Here is a 21,075-nt window from a genome sequence, read left to right as displayed (position 1 = left end):
CTAAAGGTCCCTTTATACCCTGTACATATCTTTTCTCCCCTTATTCATAGTATAGAAAGAGATCTACCTGACAAAACATATTCATCAGACATATTCTATTCACCTGACACATACTCTTCATCGGTCATCTGTCACTCATCTAACATTTGCATGTTACTGTGTGTTATGCTTCGCTTATCCACCCCATGTTGACCCATAGTCTCAACTGTTATGTTATTTGACGGTTGTGGAAACACTGAAAATCAATGTCTGTCTGTTCATTTATCATTTGAACAAAAAATGTTTTAATTCATGTTAAATAAAAATTCTTTTGAGTTGTTCTCAATCTTTTAGTGGCCATTTCACTCTTATTGGCTTTATGATTGTGTGCGGCTGTGTATATCATTGTGGTAGCAGGTTGCACTTTACATTAACTTAATTTCCCTTACAGTGAGACTATGCTAGAGCAAGCATTTTCCTACAATATTATATTTTTGCCAATACAAAATAGTGGCATACATTTCTGTGCAACTATTAAACTACATATATGTGCACTTTGTGTATTATCAGGACACAGAAGTTTTACAAATACTGTGTATGCTTAATTTTATTATTCCAGCCTTGTCCCTCTGAGTCTTTTGTGAAAAAATATCATTAATCCTGATTTGATAAGACTTGCTATGTGTTCATAGATGTGGCTTCAGACAATTCAAATATGATTTACATTGCATGGCATAATGGACTGGTTTGAATGTTACTTTATTGTAAAGTGCAGCCTCATACTTTATTTTAAGTCATGACCAAACAAGTAAAGTCATATTTTTTATTAATGGTATACACTTGTGGGGTCATCTCTGGCATCGAAAATGAACCAATTGAAAGGATAAACACGTGTCAGTCAAACATGTACAATAAAAGGCACTGTGGCAAGGAGGCAAATAGATGAAGCACATCAAAAGTCAATGCAGTTGTTTTTTTTTTTTTGTTATCATGTCATTTTTTGTCAGCCCTACCATATGTCAAGCATTTTGTTCCTGTACATTTATTCTTTCTTGGATTTATTGTGTCATTAGTCACTGTTTTCAGACCATTGTGTGTCATATCATTCTGGGTTTTTGAATGAGGGCCTTTCTTACATTTCATGTGTAGAATTTTTTCTTGCTACTATAAAGAATGCTGTTTCTGACTGACTCAAATTTCTCTTTCTGGTTTTTATGTTTTATTTCAAATTATTTTATGTTACATTTTATGTTTACTTCCTTATTGCTTTTGGTTTAAATTATTGTTGAAGAAACAACTGATCGAAGCTCGCCGAGAACACAGCCTTCTAGCTACCCTCACAAACCTGTCTTTTCAACGAGATCTTATCAGGCGTGGTCGCCTGTTCCTGTCGCCGTCCCTGGCCAAGCCAAGTCTGGGTTTGGCTCCCTCTCCAGTTCGTCATCCAACACGCCCTCTGCCTCTCCATTAAAGTCTGTCTGGTCCATCAACTCTGCCTCCCCCATTAAGACTAACATCCCGGGATCGCCTGCCTCCTCTGTTAAGTCAGTTAGTGACATGGCCTCTCCTATCCGATCTTACAGAACCATCTCCTCTCCCATAAAAACTGTAGTCCAGCAAGTCCAGTACCCAGGCCAGGTCACCCCCAGTCCCCTGGCCTCACCAGGTAGAAATGCCCCAGATCCTGTGTCTATGAAAGGAATGGCAGCATTGTCTGCTCGGACCTCCTCCCCTATAACTGTCTCTGGAGGAGGAAGCCCTCTTCTTGAGAGAGGCATGACACCACCAACTTCTCCTAAATCTTCTCTGAATATGTTCAGTTCACCTCTGCCATACAAGACTGTCATGGCAGGCTCTAGTGGCACAACATCTTCCTCCTCACCTATAAAAACAGTCCCTGGTCTCTCCTCTGTGCGCTCCTTCGCCTCAGATGTCATTGGCCCTGCAAGAAACCTGTTCTCTTCTCTTTCTTCACCTCTTAAATCCACCGCCTCTCCAAGTGCTGCAGCTCTGATCAATGGAACTGTGTCACCTACACAGTACCGCTCTTCATCCCCTACATCTCTTCTCACAAGCAGTCTGCAAGAGAGGATACAAGCCACCACTAATGCTGCAACTACAAGTGTCAATGCAGCCTTTGATGAGGTTGAAAAAACATTTAATTCATGTTCTGCTGGCTATGGCACCTTGAAGTCCTTGTCCTCTTCTGCATCCTCCTCATATCAGTCCATTAGGTCATCCGCTTCTAATTCCCTTTATGCCTCTCTAAGATCTCCTCCTAATGCCACCACAGCTGTAACATCCAGCACAATGACTGTTCCAGTGTACTCAGTTATTAATGTACTGCCAGAACCCCAGTTTAAAAAGTTACCTGAGGTGTCCAAGTCAGCTGCTGCTCTTCTGTCCCCGCGGAAGACTGTTCCTCCTGAGGTGAATGCTCAGTTGCAGTCTTCTTTTGCCAGAACTCTTTCTCCTATCAAAGCCCCTCTTTTTTCTGCTGGCCTGAAATCAAACACCACATCACCGCTGTCATCCAGCCAAGAGATTCTCAAGGATGTAGCCGAAATGAAAGAAGACTTGATACGAATGTCAGCCATTTTGCAGACAGACCCGAATTCCACAGCCAATAAAGGATTTCAGTCTGATTCTCCTAAAGAGGCTAAGATAGAGGATGAGGAACCATACAGGATTGTTGAGAAAGTAAAACAAGATTTGGTAAAAGTGAGTGAAATCCTCACTAAAGACGCTGTTAAGGATGGCAGGGTTTCCCTGGCAAGGGGTTCTTTGGATGACATACACTTCTCAAAAGTACAAGTTGAACAACCACCAAGCAATTGGAGCTATCCGCCAAGATATGAGACTGTGGTTCCTCAAGCCAAATCAAAAACAATACCAGATAGAGATTTCAATCTCTCCAAAGTGGTTGACTATCTGGTCAATGATGTTGGTAGCAGCTCTTTCTCCAAAATGCATGACACAAAGCAAAAAGCAGATGAGGGCAAAAGAGAAGGAGAGGGCAAGGAGAAGCAGAAACGTGTCCTAAAACCCACCATAGCAGTTCAAGAGCATAAGCTCAAAATGCCTCCAACAAATATGCGCTCTTCACCTTCAGACAAAGAGATCAGTAAAGTAGCAGATGCACTTTTTGGAGCAGACACTGTGCTAGAATCCCCTGATGATATCTCACATGAACAGGATAAAAGCCCCCTCTCAGACAGTGGCTTTGAGACCAGGAGTGAAAGGACACCCTCTGCCCCTCAGAGTGCTGAAGGCATGGGCCCCAAGGCTCTTTTTCAGGATATCCCAGTTCCCCCAGTGATAACTGAGACAAGGACTGAGGTTGTCCATGTCATCAGGAGCTATGAGTCCCCAGAGGACAACAAACAACCTGCAATGGAGGATGGACATCCTGTCAGATATATTGATTCAGATTCTAAAGTCCGTCTTAATCAACCTACATCAATCCCAGAACAGAATAAATGCTATTCAATGAAAGTCAGCCCTGACGAGGATCCAATGGGAAATGGGATGAGGGTAAAGGAGGAGACTCACATAACTACCACCACCAGGATGGTGTACCACAAACCGCCTGGCAAAGAAGCAGCGTCAGAGAGGTGTGAGGAAACCATGTCTGTGCATGACATAATGAAGGCTTTTCAGTCAGGCAAGGACCCTTCTAGAGAGCTGGTTGGACTGTTTGAACACAAGACTGGCAATGAGGAGACATCGCAAAGAGTCCTCGAGGACATCAACTCCAAACCTAAGGTTGAAAGAATAATTGAGGTTCACATTGAAAAGGGCAATAAAACAGAACCAACAGAGGTCATCATCAGAGAGACAAAAAACCATGCTGAGAAAGAAATGTATTACTATCCAGGGAATAGACTGGAAGAGGAGGAACCTGAGGAATCACTCCCAGTGTACCTTGACTCCCCCAGAGTGAACACACCCATGTCACAAGAAGAAGACAGTCGCCCTAGTTCAGCCCAGCTCATGGCAGATGACTCTTACAAAACACTAAAGCTACTTAGTCAACAATCTGTGGAGTACAATGATGATGAATCATCAGAACTTAGGGGAGAATCTTATAATTTTGCAGAGAAAATGCTTCTTTCTGAGAAATTTGACCAGTCTCATTCTGACACAGAGGAATATCTGAGAGACAGGTCTCGCTTCCACTCACCAGACAGAAGCAATCGCAGCGAGGGCAGATCAGTCGGGCCAAGGACAGAGTACGTCTTTAGATCATCAAGAAATGTGTTTGACAAATCTGGAAGAATGGCCAATGTTGATGATAACTTTGACAAACTGACACTTCTGCAATATTCTTCTGAGCCTGGTAGCCCAAAGCAGTCTGTCTGGATGCGTGTGTCAGATGACACACAGAACAAGGACAGAGAACAGCTAATGTATGAGGACAGAGTAGACAGGACTGTAAAAGAGGCAGAGGAAAAACTCAGTGAGGTATCTCAATTCTTTCGTGATAAAACAGAACAGCTCAACGATGAGCTCTCATCTCCAGAGAAGAAATCTCGGAGACCAGACTTCAGAGAATCTCGATCAGGGCCCAGTTCTACACACAGCAGTCCAGAGAGGTCATCTTATAGGAATGGGGGTAGTGGGGAAGAGTGGAGCAGAGAAAGGCTTCGGGACAGATTCAGCTCCGCTGACAGGAAATGTGCCAGCTTACCCAGCAGTCCTGAGAGGAGAGTATTGCTGCAGTACAGTGATTCAGACCCAAGAAAACCGAAAGATAATAAATCGCAGGGAAGCACAGGTGAAAGTCCCAAAGCTTTTCAGATGTCTTCTTCTAAGGTCAGTGCAGTGAGGCTTAAGTTTGAGCAAGAGGCTCTAAGGCAAGATAGAAGTCCTCAGGGAGGCCAAAATTCAAATCCTCCTGTTAGGAAACTCCAGGAAAGTAAGCTACCTGTGTATCAGGTATTTGCTGGTTCAGACCTCCCAAAAACACCAGATAGTCCTGGAAACCAGAGGAGATGTCTCAATAACGAATCAAATAAGTTCATTCCCAAGCATGAGACCAGTGGAAAAGATCAGGAAGAGAAAAAGTTATTCAAAGCGTGGGAGAGCCAAGAGTACGGGACCTATAAGCCTCAATCTCCGAAACCATCTCATTCTTTAATCCACGATTCTATGAAAGATGGCAATAACAGTGATTCCCAACGACAAGAAACCACCAAGAAAATAATCTACACGGAATTTGTTGTCCGAGAAAGTCCAAATAGCAACGATAGTCTAAAAAAAAACTCGGAATCACAAATTCCTGTAAGAAAGCCATCTAATTTCTCAGAAAATCACAAATCCAGCACTTTAAAATTAGATGCCTCTGTTGAACCAACTGAAAGGACAGGGTCTCATATACCTACATTAGCTAGAAATCGTTTACACAGTAGCTCTGACTCCAATAAGTCTACTCGTGGATCTTCAGTAGGAAAATCTACAGACTCATCAGACAGTAGTCAGTCAAATGTAGTGTGTAATGGTGTTGATGGTGACCAAGTAGAGTATTTGGAGCAAGTAACTCCTGTAATTGTCACAGAGGGTTTCAAAGATATTAAACCCTTACCTGTGTATGTTAGCATCCAAGTAGGAAAGCAGTATGAGAAAGAAACAGCCTCAGGGCAGCTTGGAACCTACAAAAAGATAGTAAGCCATGAGAGTAGGACAGTACATGAGGCTAGGGGTTCATTTTACTCTGTCAAGCAAAAGCAGTCTCCATCTCCTCAAGGAAGTCCAGAAGATGACACTCTAGAGCAAGTGACTTTCATGGACAGCTCTGGGAAAAGTCCTGTTACCCCTGAGACCCCCAGCTCAGAGGAAGTGAGTTTGACATCGAGAACACCAGACTCTGTGATAGGTTTCATGCCTGGCATGCCAAGCCCTATCCCAGAGGAGTCTGAGGAGGAAGAAGGGAAAACCTCCATCTACAAGGAAAACGAAAAACCTAAGCCAGCTTTCTCAGGGAATGATAGTAAAAAACAGGATGCTGAGAGACAGAAGCCAAAGACGAAAAGAATGGCTTATATAGAGTTTCCACCTCCTCCTCCCTTAGAAGCAGAGCAGTCTGGCCCTGAGAAAAGAGGGTCGTGTGGTTCTTCTGAGGCAGAGACAGAGATGATGGAGGTGAACCTCCAAGAGGAGCATGATAGGCACCTCCTAGCCGAGCCTATCATCAGGGTCCAGCCTCCATCCCCTATTCCCCCTGGAGCTGATAATAGCGACTCTAGTGATGATGAGTCTGTCTTCCATCCCATCCCAGTCAAAAAGTACACCTTCAAAATGAAAGATGAGGGAGACAAACGCCCGAAACACAAAAGAACAGAGAAGAATGGAAATAAGGAGTCAGGGATCAATGGCGTTGTAAAGGGGGAGGATGCTGACTTTGAACAAAATGGCAATGACCAGTCAATCACAGACTGCTCCATAGCAACCACTGCTGAGTTCTCCCATGACACAGATGCAACTGAAATAGACTCTTTAGATGGGTATGACCTTCAAGACGAGGATGATGGACTGAGCGAGGACCCAAAAACATCTAGTTTGTCCAATGATGGAAAAACAACAGACCGCTCATTTAGTCAGTCAAAGCTTGAAGTGATAGAGGAAGAGAAATGTGAGGAAGGGAGTGATAATGGAAAGATTAAAGCCAGCACATCTTCAGTGAAAAGCAGTGGAGATGAAAAAGATTATACACTTGAAGGAAGACATCCAGATAGGCAAGGTTTTGCGGAAAGTTACTTTGGCTACCAACTGGAAGAGGAGTTGAATTCAACTTTTAAAACTGTTGCCACCAAAGGCTTGGACTTTGACCCGTGGTCTACCAAAGGGGGTGACAATGAGGGAGTTCTTGAGTCCAAATCAAAAGAGGAGGACCCCAAGCCCTTTGCTTTATCGGTGGAGGACAAATCACAGGCTACAACACCTGACACAACTCCCGCTCGAACACCAACTGATGAGAGTACACCAACTAGTGAGCCTAACCCCTTCCCTTTCCATGAAGGGAAGATGTTTGAGATGACCCGCAGTGGTGCTATTGACATGAGCAAGCGGGACTTTGTTGAAGAGCGGCTTCAGTTTTTCCAGATTGGTGAGCATTCCTCTGACCCTAAAACAGGGGAAAAGGGGAGAGGGGGCAAGATCCTGGGGGTAATTTCCTCTCAGTCAAAAACAGGGGAGAGGGCCACAGTAGATGGGATGGTGAAGGTTATAGATAATTCCACAGACAGCAGCACTACACCAACAACACCAGCAACAACAACAGCAAAATGCAGCCCTGCACAGCCTGGCAGTGACACTGGCTATACGGGTACTGATGCCCCCACCTGTGAAGCCATAGCTGAGGCCGCCTCTTCCTGCACAGTCACAGCCTCTAAGGTTGATCCCAAATTACGCACTCCTATTAAGATGGGCATAGCTGCCTCAATAACTGTGAAAAAAGACTCAGTGGATCTCACCGATTGTAAAGCTGAGATGTCAGAGGGTCAGATTGTGCCTGAATACATCAGCATAGAGGGTCAATGTACAGAGAGCCAATCTAGCAGACCCACTGAGCCCAAATTAGAGAGAAGAGATTACCCTTCCGAAAACTGCAACAACAACAATAATCTTGAGTCCTCCAGTGTTCAGGCCAACTACATTCAGTGTGGTAGTGTGGTGTTTAATTTGCAGTCCTCCTCTGAGCCCACTCTTCAAAAAGCTAGCAGGATAGAAACACTGTGCTGTAGGGATTTAGATGAAAGAGCAGAAGTACACAACAGCAATCAAGAGCAGGAGCCAAAAAGTGAAACAGTTAAAGAAAGTGAAGTGAAACAGCCCAAGTCGAGGCTTCCCGTTAAAGCATCAGGGTGGTCATTTCACACGCAGGGGACAGCCATAGGCAAACCAAAGCCTAAACAAGCAGTGACGGCTGAGGTCAGGAAAAAAGGAGAACCAGCCATAGCCAAAGTAGAGCCTAGGTCTAGAATACCAATCAAGGATGTTAAAAAGCATGGCCCTGCTACCACAGCTAGCTCACTTGTTTCAGCTCGTGTTACCTCACAGCCAACAAGGGCATTGAACACAGACAGACCAGCCATACAATTGCCCTCAAGGCTACCACTGAAGGACAGGCATCAGGTCAGCAATGTCACAACTGAGGGAGCATGTAGGCAGGACAGACAGGAGAACCCTAGTGAGGTTTGTAAGCGAACCATCGAATACTTTAAAGGCATTAGCGGGGAGACGCAAAAGTTGGTGGACCGCCTATCAGACGAGGAGAAAAAGACGCAGACAGAGCAGTCGGAGGAAGACAGCACCTCCCGGAGCACCTCTCTGTCGGACGCCTCCCAGCCTTCCCAGCCCTCCCAGCCCTCCCGCTCATCCAGGTCTGGTAGAGGTTCGAGGGCTGAGGCCGGGGCCGCGTCCGTAAGGGCAAAGGTGGCGACGACGGACAGGGCCTCCGGCAGTGAGAGAAGCAGGAGGAGTAGGCGGACTGGTGGGAAGGAGGGCAGTCAGGGACTCACAGGGTCTCGAACGCCTCCCATCGCGGAGATCAAGCCTAGTTTGTAAAACTTTCACACTATGTTTAAAATACATCTATATATTTATATACTTCACTTTTAGTTGCATGACATCGTTGTGATCGTTTAATGGATTGACTGGAATGCCTGTGGCGTGTTTACATATTCTCTTCAGAACAGTAGCTGTCATTTAAATTTCTTTTTTGTCATTGATGTACTGTGTAATGTATTGTCCTTGTTGCAAGATTCTCTTTTCTCTGTTCCCCTTTTTCAACCCTTTTTAAATTCTGTATAGTAGAATTAAGCATGTCAGTAGTAGTGACTGGTCCACTGGCACAACCAGTGCCTTTTTTGACAACTCCCTGGTCTGTCTGTCTGTCTATCTGTCTGTCTGTGCAGGGTGGCTCTCAAGTTTTTGTAGTAGTTTCTTCCCACAGAATTTTTCATGCTATCAGCTGTCATTTAAACTAACTAGTGTTGGCAAAGAACACACAAAAGCGTCTTCGCATGTTGACATTTTAGATTCTAACATAGACCTTTCCACCCTAGATTTGTAAAGCTACGAGTCTGTCGTTGAGAGTCATGTTATGCTTTGTGTTGTGTGGTTCTCATGACAGTTACTGCCTGCCTAGAGGATACATACCACAAACAGTCCCAAAGCACCAATTAATCTATGAACATATTTAAGTTGCTCATAATGTCTCTAATGTGAAACATCCTTTTCTTGCCATCCTGGGGAAATAATTGAACCTATATACAGCTATCAAAGTAATCAAAGTAATTTGCTAACTGTAATAAAAATAATTTTAACACTAACTTGATGTTTGTTAATTTTGATGAAAGAGTGGCCAGAAAAGGAAAATTATATACGTGTTTGTTTTTCTCTTCCATTAGTGTATGGATTGAGAAGAATATGAACATTATTGATGAGTTTTTGTCCTCTATCTACTCAGGTCCCCAAAGTCCTTGTGAGCGAACAGATTTGCGCATGGCTATTGTTGCAGATCATCTGGGTCTCAGCTGGACAGGTGAGAAGCACTGTGCAGTGCTCTGTTTCTCAGTCTTTGGTCCTGTCAACTAATATTTCTCTCCTTGGTCTTATCAATTTGAACGCTGCTATTTACTGCCATCTTCAGGCTAACAGAATAAACTACAAGGAATCGTGTCCTTTTATAATTTTGCCCCGAAAAGGAGAAGCCAAGGATCATTTATTTGTTATGGGATATTGTTGCAGTTAAAATGTAGTGATGAGACGACTGATTTATAAACTAAAATACTAATATATGTATTACGTATTACCCTCTGCAGTCTGTGTTTTTGCACGGTGAATCACATGGTAGACCCTCAGAAATTATACATAAAAGTTTGAATATGTTTGAGTTGCTGTCTGTGTCCCCTTACAGAGCTGGCTCGGGAAATGAACTTCACAGTGGATGAGATCAATCACATCAGACTAGAGAACCCCAACTCTCTCACAGCACAGAGCTTCATGCTGCTTAAGAAATGGGTCAGTCGGGAAGGGAAAAATGCCACAAGTAAGACTGCATTTCTCGTCCCTTTGTGTCCCTTTTTTCTGTTTCTCACTCTTTTCAGTCTTTGTGCTCATGATTTGAGACTAAAACATTCACCTTGAGAAGACAAACTTTTAGTGAAAGCTTAGTAGCTTACTAAGATGATTTTTTTTATCCATCTTAATCAAAGTATCTGTCCGTCTTCCTTTTTGTTCTCCTCACTACCTTTCTATTTGTTACATCACTATCATATGTCATGTGTTCAGACACAGGAACAACCTAATTGTGTTTATTGAAAAACTAAAGGAAAAAAACCTAACTGTGCCTACTCTTACTAAAAACATTCTTTAATGTATTTTTTTTCCTATATTTTGATTTTGTATTTTTCTTTTTCCTTACAGCGGATACCTTAACTGCAGTGCTGACCAAAGTCAATCGGATGGATATTGTGACTTTACTGGAGGGCCCAATATTTGACTATGGTAACATTTCAGGCACAAGATGTTTTGCCGATGATAACGCTGTTTTCCGGGATCAGGCTGATGGTAAAGTTTAGCTCTGTTTAGCTGACCTCTTACCTCTCCCTGCCACCTTTTGTTGTGCCAAATGCATGGATCACATACATTTAGTACCTGTGTAAATCTCCAGAGCACTTGATCTACAGTCAGATTTGGATTTTGTTTGGACAACTGGCTCCTACTTTTTCCCAAATGCATTCCTTATGTCTGTACTTTACAGTTTTTTCAAATAATTGTGAAATTCTACTTTACATTTTAACCCTTCGTGCTTTTCAATTTAAATTATATTATTATGTTTTTAAGAGCACTTTCACTGATTTGAATTGACCCGTTTTTAGATTAACAACCCTTTTTATATGAATCATGTGCTCACGTTGAATACTCACTCATAAATCACAATAGTGTAGCCAGTTGTCACAAATGAGCAATATCCACTGTTAAAAATCCCATTTCCAGTGCATGGCGCATACTACATACTGCTTTAAATGTTTGTTTTTTTTTAATTATGTCTGAGTTGAGTAGAAATTAAATAACCATGTAGAGTCTGCTTTCCTCTGTTAATTTAGTCTAGTTCTCCTCCAGTTCCTCTGAGCCTTCCTTGGATAGATGAGAGACTCTCTTCCTCTGTGAAACCAGACTGCCTCCTCCTCCTCCTCCTCCTCCTCCTCATCCTGTTCCTCCTGCCTCCCATCACCTCCCCATAGGAGAATCCACCGCTGATAACAGCACCTAAAAGCTCTTAACAAATTTAAGAGTCATGTGTTGCTGATATCTAAATGTACCCTCTCCTTATCCATCACTCACACGCCTCATCCGCCTCCTTTTCCACACATCCCTCAGTGATGTTATTCATTCATCATCTTGTTGTGCAAGCATGTTTCGCTTTAAACAGTCCTGTGTTTTCTCTTTTTGTTTCTTCATATCTCACCGTATTCCTTTCCCACAGTTTGTGTAATTATACCTTTAACTCCCAGAAGCACTGAAGGTGCCTTCATCCTGCAGACACCCAGCCCCCTCTTTCCGTCACTGACCGCAACACCTCCACCCACTCCCCTCACAACCACCTCAGCACTTCACTGCCGTCCCTTTTCCTCGCGCCGCTCTCCGAGTTATGAGTCTTCCATTTCCCTCAAAGACTTGGCACCTCCAGCACCATTTGAACCATCAAAATTTGACTTCCTCTCCCCTCCTCCCACACATGTTGTCCCTCAGTGCCCCCATGCTGATCTTCATCAATCCCTTGCCTTCCCATTCTCGCCCCACCCATCCTCCCCAATCCCCTTCATCAGCTCACCTTTACCTTCCTCGTCTGCTGCTAACTCTCCGCCACCAATTCCTTCTTCAACTGCGTCTGTCCCGTCCTCTCCCACCTCTGCCCCAACCTCCCCTACACTCACCACGCTGACTCCAAACCCTTCACAAGCAGAACCAAACTCGTCCTCTCTCGCATTATCTGGATCTGCATCTGACCTGTCCAGTAATACTACTGCCCCCTCTGAAACTACGGACACTTCCACCTGCCTCACCCTTGAACCCTCCTCTATTGGCCAATCTGAATCTATCACCATACCTGTTTTGCCCATCTCTTCCTCACCCTCAGGCAGATCCTCACCCTCTGTCACCGCCTCTCCAAGCAAAGAGTCTTCAGTGACCCAGCTGGCCTCCTGCTCCCGCCCTGTCTCCCCTCTCTCCTTGTCTCCTCTCCCTCCCGTCTCTCCCTCTGGGTCCCGTTGTCCTAGCCCTGGTCCTTCCTCCCCTCCTCTCCGTTCCTTGTCTCCCTGTCCTGCTTGCCAGTGTACTTGCACGCCTTCCACCATCCCTCCACCTCCCACTCAAACCCATATTGACCCTTCCACGGTGGAAATATTAATTTAGCTTATATTAATTTATCTTGTTCCTACTCCTCCCACATACCTTCTCACATCTCTCATCTGTCAACTGTTTCATGTGAGCATGTAACAGAACACCCTGGCAAACAATAATATCTTTCACTCATCAAACATATGTGATAAATACTAATGTGTCCCACTTATAACGTCTTACCTCATAACACTCACTGAAAAACAACTACTTGTAAGCATGACATCAATCTGAATGTATATATTTTATATTGTTGAAATTTTATTATTATTTGTGTTAAATATGGCATTTCAGGCAAATACACTAAAATGTACTGAATGTATTTATTACATTTTACTTTGACATTAGTTTGCCATACTGCCACTAGACAGTAACTGCTGACCGTCTGGGCTAGCGGCTGTCTGGTTACATGCTCCACACTTCAGCGATGGTGCCATTGTACACATCATACGGTGTATTTTTTAGGGTGTGTGTGTGTTTGTGGTGGGTTATTTTCTTTTGTGGCATGCTTCGGTGTGTGTATGTCTCTACATTTGTCATCCTGTCACCTACAGATTATCAGAGCATTCTAGCGGAGCTGCAGTCCCCTGCTGCGCTGCACTCTGACCCACATTTCCTGGAGCCCGAACTCCCTGTCACCCCCAACCCATCCCTTGCGCACTACCAACCCCAGCATTACCCAGAACCAGACATCCCTTTGCTGCCCAACTCTCAGTCTCAGCCCCTGCCCTGGAGCCCGGAAATAGAGCCCAGTGGTGGAGAGCCAGACAGTCCCCCTAGGAGCCCCCCCAGACCCTGTGAGCTCGCCCTGTCCATCCCAGTTTTTGAACTCCCTGATCCTGTTCCTTCCAAGGTCAGGAAGCCCCATATTGCTCTGAACGACCAGCTTCTTTTAAGTGAGGAGGAGGACAGGTCTTGTCAAGAAATGGAGCTGAGCCACAGGCCCAAGTCACACTCCATCCCCACAATGTGTGAGTTAGACATCGACATGGCTCATTCCACATCTTCCCCTTCACTCTCATCGGTGTCATCAATAACCCCTTCATCGCCTGACAGAGCACAGATGGAAGGTGGAGGAGCACAGATTGATGCCCCCAATGGGGTACAGGAGAATGCAAGTTTGAAAGGAGATGAAAGGGAAGTGACTGAAGAAATAGAGAAGGTTGTTGAGATGGCCGCAGCACAGTTAGCAGGGGGAGATGGATTAGTGGAAAAGTGGGTAGAGCAGGACCTTATTAAAAATGTGGAAAGAAAGTGTGAGATGATAACAAAAGATAGGTCTAAGTTGGCAGGTGAAAATAACATTTTGCCAGAACAGAAGGAGGGATCTGCAGAGGAGGAGAAAGATGGGACAAATGAGCAGCTCATCTTCATTCAAGACAGGAATAAGGGGGCAGTCTGTGAGGTGGAGGAGGTAAGGGACAAGCAGGATCTGTCAGAAGACCAGCATAATCTGATAGAAATTGGGCAAGAAATGGATAAAGAAAATAGATTAGAAGCAGAGACCGTCAAAGAGTGTATTGTTGAAACACCTGAGATTCAAAAAGTCGATGGGGACAGCAAGGAAAAGCTCTACCAGAGTGACAGAATGGATGAAATATCTGGAGAACTGAGGTCTAAGGATGAAGAAGGGTTGTGTGAAAGTGAACGAGAAATTTGTGGAACATCAGAAGGGGACAAGGTAGCTGAGGACCAGGTTCTAGCTCAGCTCTCCCCTCAGGCCTGGGTGGAGGCACTTGGGGAACGTCAGCCCAGTGATTCTGTGTCCACTGAAGAAGAGGAGGAGGAGGAGGAGGAGGAGGGAGACAGACATAAAGAAATCACAGAAGAGCCATTAGGATCTCTGGTGGAGGAGGTGAAGAAAGAAGAAGGCTCAGAGGAGAAGGAGGAGATCAAAGAGATGGCCAGTGTTAAGGAGATCCTTGATCAGGTCGAACAGGCAGAAAAAGATGTGTGTTCACTTTCAGGTTGGCACAGTGATTCATCCAGTGTCAATGTGGAGCCACCAACGCCTGGTCGCAGTGTCAGCTCAGACCTGCTCGACAGGCGGGAAAGGTAAAATCATTAGAAGTTATCACTAAAGGCTTCAAACAGAATCCATTAAAAATGTTCAAGTCTTCCATGAGGATAACCTCAGTTTGAAATCTACTGCTTTCTTCATGGATGTTTTTATGAAATCTTCTTAGATGATCTGTTTCCTAATCCTAATTTTGTTTTTCTTACCCAACAGCCAAGAGAACTCTAGTGACTCCATCACTTCCTCATCTAGGGGAGAATCGGGGAGGTCCCGACACAACGGCGACAACTCAAAGCACTCACCTCAGGATGGCTCATCGGAATCATCGAGCAGCAGAAGGGAAGAGGGAGCACTGGTGTCTGAGAAAAAAGTCCAGGTAATGTTATAAACAATGTGAACAGAACCAAACAAAGAGATCCTAAACAGTAGTTTAAACAGTGTATAATATAATCCTTCTCATTTTCTGTTCTGCTACTGAAGTGCTATATTGCCCTGTGATTCTGCTATTGCAGGGGCCACCCCTAAACTTGTGGCGTAAGGTGTGGTAAAGAAACATAAACTTCAGCGTTTTATTGCAGGTTTTTCCTTTTTGATACAGCCAACCATGGAGTTCAAGTACATAAAGGATATCAAGCCAATATTTCATCTAATTCTCTTGCCTATAAATGTGCTTCCCCCTGAGTATCTCCATGTATTTGTGTAATGAATTTAATACCCTCCTCAGCAGCGGGTTAGTGTAGATTCCGGCTCAGAGGAAGAACAGACTGTAACTACCAGAATCTTCAGACGGCGTCTCATTTTGAAGGTATCTTGAAAGCCTGGAGCAGAGGCCTGGCTGAGGCTTGGCTTGGCTTGGTTTGGTTTGGTTTGGTTTAGACTGGTCAGTCTTGTGTGCTTTGTGGTGGTATTGCTTGGTATATTGATAGCTCTACTTTCTCTGTGTGTTCATAAATACTATATTTGTATATTGTGTATATAACTATAGAGCCTGCAATAGTTTATGTTACCCCAAACCATTTTGCACTTTGTTATGAAGACTAACATAGTGCTCATCTTCTTTCTGAGAGGGTCTCTCTTGGGGTGTTATTTTCGGTGTGGAGATGGTGAAGGATATTTTTTTAAATCATGTTTGAACATGTTCTCTGAGCCTTTCTTCATGTTTTAACCACAAACACTTGCAGGGGGAACAAGCGAAGAATATCCCAGGCGAATCTATGACGGAGCAACACTATATGGACCATGATGGTAACCTCATCAGTAGAAAAGTAACGTATACCTTAATTTCCCATTCAGCTTTGAAATAAAGCTAGTGGATAGTAGGTTAATATTTCTGTAAAAGCAGACACCATCAGCTCTTTTTCCCCCTTTGTCACCATCCTGCCTCGAGCAGGTAATCAGGAAGGTTATTCGGCGGGTGTCTACTCCCACGCCAGAAAACCAAGGAGGTGACAGGTGGCACACAGACCTTCAGTACAGTCCCATTCTGCCAGAAGATGGGTCAGAGGTTGGCATAAAGATACTGTGAACTGTGTTTTTGGAGAGCATTGGCGAGAGGTTACCAGCTAATTCAGCAGTTAGGCTTAAAGCTGCACAGGGCAAGATTTAATGTTAGAAAAGACCTATTTTATCAGCCTAAATTACAAAGTGGGTATGTGACAAAACATTGTCTCCTATCAACCCAGTGAGACACAGAATATTTTGAAGCAATATTAAGAGGGAAATAAGACAAGAAGAAGATAAAAATGTTGTTGTTTATTAAATGTTTAAAATAGTATTATTACTGATAACACATTTCTAGGTATTGAAGACCTTTAGGTTACATCTCATCATTGTTTGAGTGCAGCTTTAAGTCAAAAAGAGAATTGGTTAGATTTGATCATGCTTTCCTCTGGCGGAGCAGGTGAATTCTTCAATAACACTGGCTTAACTATTCTGAAATAACTGTCTTCATTGTTTCTGTTTTAAAAAACATAAATGCAGCCATTTGAGGTGCATTCTTGTGCATGTTGGGTTTTGGAACTGCGGTGGCTATTGTGTTTTTATAACAAAGGGGGTGCTGACTATGCTCCTGACTGTGTGGTTTTAATGGTTTCTTTTAGTGTTTAACTGATTAGTCAACAGTGTGACTAATCAGTACTGTGACTCTGCTGTGAAAATACAATCTGTTCTTTTATTTCTAACTACCTCTGTAATAACATAATTTTTCTTCTTCCAGGAGTCTGCTTGGTGTGTGGTTTGGTTTCTTATTATGTTACTAGCAATTATGACTAACATTTACTAGTTTCAGATTGCTGTTCTTGTGGTGTGAGGACTTTTGTTTTCTCTTTTGTATCTCTGTTTTAGGTTTTGTGCGTTGGGCTGCAACATGTTGTCTTTGTATGAGAAGATAACAACACTTCTCACCTTTACTTCTCTGTATGTTTGTTTTTTTCCAGCAAGGAGATGGGTCCAGAAATAGCAGGCGAAAGGATGAAAGAAGATCAGGGGATAAAAAGCTCCACTCTTAGGGATGATTGTGCTCCACCAGGTACAGTAGCTTTCACTGTAATACAGCCAGTATAGTGCAATGAGGCATATGTATTTATGCATTGCTGTTCTGTTCATGCTGCCTGCTCTTCCTTGTGATTACGTTCATACCATACGCTACTGTTCCATCCCAGTGTTTTTGGTGCGCTGTACAGCTGGACTGAGGGGCATTGCTTAGTTCTGTTTGTGCTCTTCGGTTCTACTCACTCCTTAAAAGGAATAATGCAGCATACCAGATATGCATATTCGCTTTCCTAAAGTTGAAACATACACCCACCAGCGCTGTTGGTGGATAACCAGAGGATACCAGTGGATATGCTGCACAGAAGTGCTGGCAAAAAATTGTTATAGCATACAACTCCAGCTGAAACTACAAAAAAATGGTTATATTTGTTTATTAATTGTGCAATATACCAGGCCTTAATTATTGACCCTTTGAAGTGCTAGGAATTTTTTTGTTTGTTTGGTTTATTTTTTTGTTTTTTTTACTCTGGATAGAGCCAAGCTAGTTGCGTCCCTTTGCTTTCAGTCTTGCAGTCTTGCAGTCTATGCTATGCCAATGGCTTTACAAACAAGTTGGTTTTTTTTTCCAGAACGTCAAACTGCTCCTTTGATTTACCTCTTTCCATAGAGTCTCTCTGTCATACGGTGACACAGACTCAAAAGTGCAAATGGCTGACTGATGTCTGAGCCTGGTTATCCTCTGGCAACATTTCTGCCAGCGGTGTGTGTGAAAAGGGAACCGGGCTGATGGTGATGGTACACACCTCAGCATTATATTGCCCCACTGGTACCCTCCATTGCCTGTTTTTGTCTGCTAAATCCCCATCTCACAATAGCGCTGTAGCATCCAAAGAGAGTTTGTTATTCCACCGGCCAGACTGTTAATCCCCACTGCTGTTCGCCCTTATGTTATGTTTGCAGTGAATCATTCCATCTGTACAAAACTGACTTGGAAATAATTTGGCTCTACTGCAAAGGTTGGCAAAGGGTTTGTATGGTAACAGAAGTTGCCATAAAAACCTGTGGACCATCAGTCAAGGAATGAAAGATTGTGACAGATTTTCTCCCTTTAAAAAGTGTTTTTACTTGGAGAAAAATAAGGTTTCAGCCTTTGTTTAATATTTAAAGTTACATTAAATATGCTACAGTATGTGAAGTAATATTTTGTGTCTTACAGATGTACAGGAACAAAGTTAGATGTTTCCTGGGAACACGTGTTCAGAAGGCTGGAGAGTTCCTGTGTGAGGACTTCAGCAAGGGTCTACAACTACACTGTCTGCTTCAAACAAATGGTTTTCACGTGAGAGAGGAGTCGACCCTTCTGACATACGCATGAGCATGAAAAACTCACTTCCTGTCAATCAAAGGACCGGGAGGTCTCTCACTTTCTGACTGTAGTGGACCCGCGGACAATGATTCTGCTTCCTGTTTTGTGTGAAACAATACGTGCCATTGGTCCACTTGAGAGCTTTTTCGAGGAGCATCGTTTGTTGTGAAAACGAAAGAAAGACTCCCTTACCGACAACCACACAGGTGCAAACTGTGACCAAAGACGGCACAAGAGCTCAATCCACATCTTGGGTGGAAAGAATGGAGTAGACACAATAACACACACAAAAAACCCCTAATGGAACACTCCTGATCCTACTCAACACTCGCCTTATAGTTTTTTTTCTTGAACCCATTGTTGTCAGGATGTAAATTGTTTTGGGAATTTCTTTTTTTCTTCCTTTTTAAAACTTAAACTAACACAAAAGCTTTTTTTCTGTATATAAAATTACAATGTGTAAAAAAATCTTTAAAACGGGGTAATTCACTGGTTGAGAAAGCACTGAGGAGAGTAACCTTTTCAAGTGCTTTCAAAATTTATTGAAAGGGTTCCACTTTTAAAGATTTGAGTGTAACTTCAAAGGTTCTTGTATAATTAGTTATTAGAGCAGGTATAATGTTTGTACATGAGAAAAAAAACATGCTGGTTTGATTTTAACAGAGGAAATTTCCAGAAAAATCAAATCTCAGTAATTCCCAAAGTGGGAATGGATCTAATCCTACAAAAAGCAGCCTTTCAGAGTTCTCATATTTTCATGCATGCTGTTCACATTATTTTAAGTACAATTTTTACAAGTTTGCAAACACTGTATTCAAATGACAAATAAAACCCTTTATCTGTGTACACATAATAGCCCTAACATCTGTCACCGATTTTATATTTTAAACTGAAAAAGGATACCATTAAAACATTTATCATGTTGGGGTGAGGATGAAAAAAAAAGTTCTATAGCTTCTCGAGGGTGTCATGTCTTGTCTGTCTGTGTGAAACAGGAGGGCAGCTTCAGCTACAAGAACGAAATAATCTGAATGTAAATGCTAGTAGGCTGACTCGCTGTGAAATTATACCTGTATTGTGCGTATTGGCTATAAGGTGTAGGAGTCTCTGTACACTGTTAGACTGTCTGTAATCATTTTAGCAGTGTGTCAATTTGGTTTCTAACGGCTGCTGTGGTATTAAAGGAAAACTGGGGGCATTTCATTTTGGATATTTTGGTGAAGTATTTCCTTAATTTAAAACCTACTCACATTAAGGACACATAAAGACATTATTTGATTGTAGCTCTAAATAGCATATTGTATGACAAAAAAAAAAAAACACTGGATGGTCAAAAACAAATTATTTAACCATTGAAATAAATTGTGTTTAACTCTGAAACCGTGTGATCTTTTTAGGCTTGAGAGTCTGTATATGCAGTGTCGAATAGAATTGTTTTCACTAGCTCACTGGCAAAATTTTACTTTTACATAACATTAGGAATTCTCTTTGTATTGGTTTTCATTAGATGCCCATATAGTTCAAGTGTGGTGTCCTACTGGTGTGATGGCTCAGTATGCTGATGTCTATGCTGTGGACATGAAAACTATGTAACTTTTTTGGGGGGTGGGGCTAAAGGTTGGGGATAAAGAAAGTCAGGTAGGGTGCCGTACCACATCCCCTCATACTACTATGTCAATCAGGGGGTAGAGGATCCTTTGATATGGTTGAACTATCAATTTTGTCAATTTTGTTTGATATGTGTTTTCACCTGAGCAGATTTTTTGATGTACAATTCTTACTAACAGAGTGAAGCCATTGAAATGTAACTATTCTAGCACTTTGGTTATTCAAGGTCTTTTAGAAGCTATAGCAGCAATGATGCCACCACAAATGTTTCAAGACGTCTTTAAAAAAAAAATTCTACCCAAAAATAAAAATAAAAATGCATTGATTTCGCAATATAATTGTTTCTGTTCTTGTCTTTGTGTCCTTGAACATTTTTATTATGTACGTCATGTAACCGCAGCAGGGTATTTACTGTATGTCATGAGAGACAGCGATGTGCTTCTTCCCTATCAAAGTGCCCTTGAACAAAATTCTCCAGGGATGCTTGTTTATATATCTGGACTGCCTTCTGGGGCCAGGCAACAACAGTCCCAGCTCCCCATGAGGATATTGTTGGTTTCTGCTGAATAAGTAGTTAATGGACTGCCTTTGTTTAGCACTTTTAACTTAAGCACTGTGCAATTTGCCTCTCACTGACACACGCTCAGTTAGAAATTTGGTGCTCAGTGTCTTTCCTGAGGATAATTTAACACTTGTGCAGAAGGAGATGGAGATTTAACTGCCAACCCTGATTAGTGGACAACCTGCTCTACCTGCTGAACCACAGCCATAGCATGATGAAAAAGATAAAATGGAAAAATTATTTAAGATAAGACAATCCTTTATTAGTCCCATAACTGGGAAATTGCAGTGTTACAGCAGCAAACAGGATATAGAGGGTGCAAAGCATGCAAGGATAAGGGAAGGATGTGCATTCAAAAAGAATAAATACACAGGAAACGAGTACCTGCATCTGTACACAGTACAGAAAAGGAAAAGACTATTTACACTAGAGTCCCTCAAGTTATGATTACCGGATGGATTGATTATTGTACCGATTTGTTTCATTTTAAAATGAAGTATTGCCTAATAACATTACATAGACAACATAAAGTGGATGATTGATGTAAGTGGTGATGAGACTAATGTGTTGCTACTGTAAAGCTATAGCTACTAATAAAATATTAATATTCAGGGTATGGTCCAATTGTTTGTGGTTTTCCCTAGAGGT

The 21,075-nt window shown here is 42.6% G+C and overlaps 1 protein-coding gene across 37 annotated transcripts in view; it reads left to right on the top strand.

The window, feature by feature from the left end:
• ank3a (ankyrin 3a) overlaps positions 1-20,200 on the top strand; it is a 115,749-nt gene extending 95,549 nt beyond the window's left edge. For 16 of the 37 annotated variants that reach the window (XM_046402642.1, XM_046402639.1, XM_046402638.1 and 13 more), the window contains 10 exons: positions 1,271-8,536; positions 9,449-9,523; positions 9,899-10,030; positions 10,408-10,551; positions 12,939-14,439; positions 14,615-14,777; positions 15,583-15,666; positions 15,792-15,905; positions 16,837-16,928; positions 18,108-20,200. In XM_046402642.1, the coding sequence (XP_046258598.1) occupies positions 1,271-8,536; positions 9,449-9,523; positions 9,899-10,030; positions 10,408-10,551; positions 12,939-14,439; positions 14,615-14,777; positions 15,583-15,666; positions 15,792-15,905; positions 16,837-16,908 (9,551 nt within the window). In that variant the 3' untranslated portion in view covers positions 16,909-16,928; positions 18,108-20,200. Of the gene's footprint in view, positions 1-1,270; positions 8,537-9,448; positions 9,524-9,898; positions 10,031-10,407; positions 10,563-12,938; positions 14,440-14,614; positions 14,778-15,125; positions 15,207-15,582; positions 15,667-15,791; positions 15,906-16,836; positions 16,929-18,107 lie in introns of those variants that run through there. The other 21 variants (XM_046402645.1, XM_046402655.1, XM_046402653.1 and 18 more) reach the window with 8 other exon arrangements.
• Positions 20,201-21,075: the final 875 nt, after the last annotated feature.

This window comes from Scatophagus argus, chromosome 10 (assembly GCF_020382885.2).
Source record: "Scatophagus argus isolate fScaArg1 chromosome 10, fScaArg1.pri, whole genome shotgun sequence".
NCBI classification, from domain to species: domain Eukaryota; kingdom Metazoa; phylum Chordata; class Actinopteri; family Scatophagidae; genus Scatophagus; species Scatophagus argus.
Note: the sequence above shows the minus strand (reverse complement) of the source record. Positions and strands in the feature narration are given on the sequence as shown.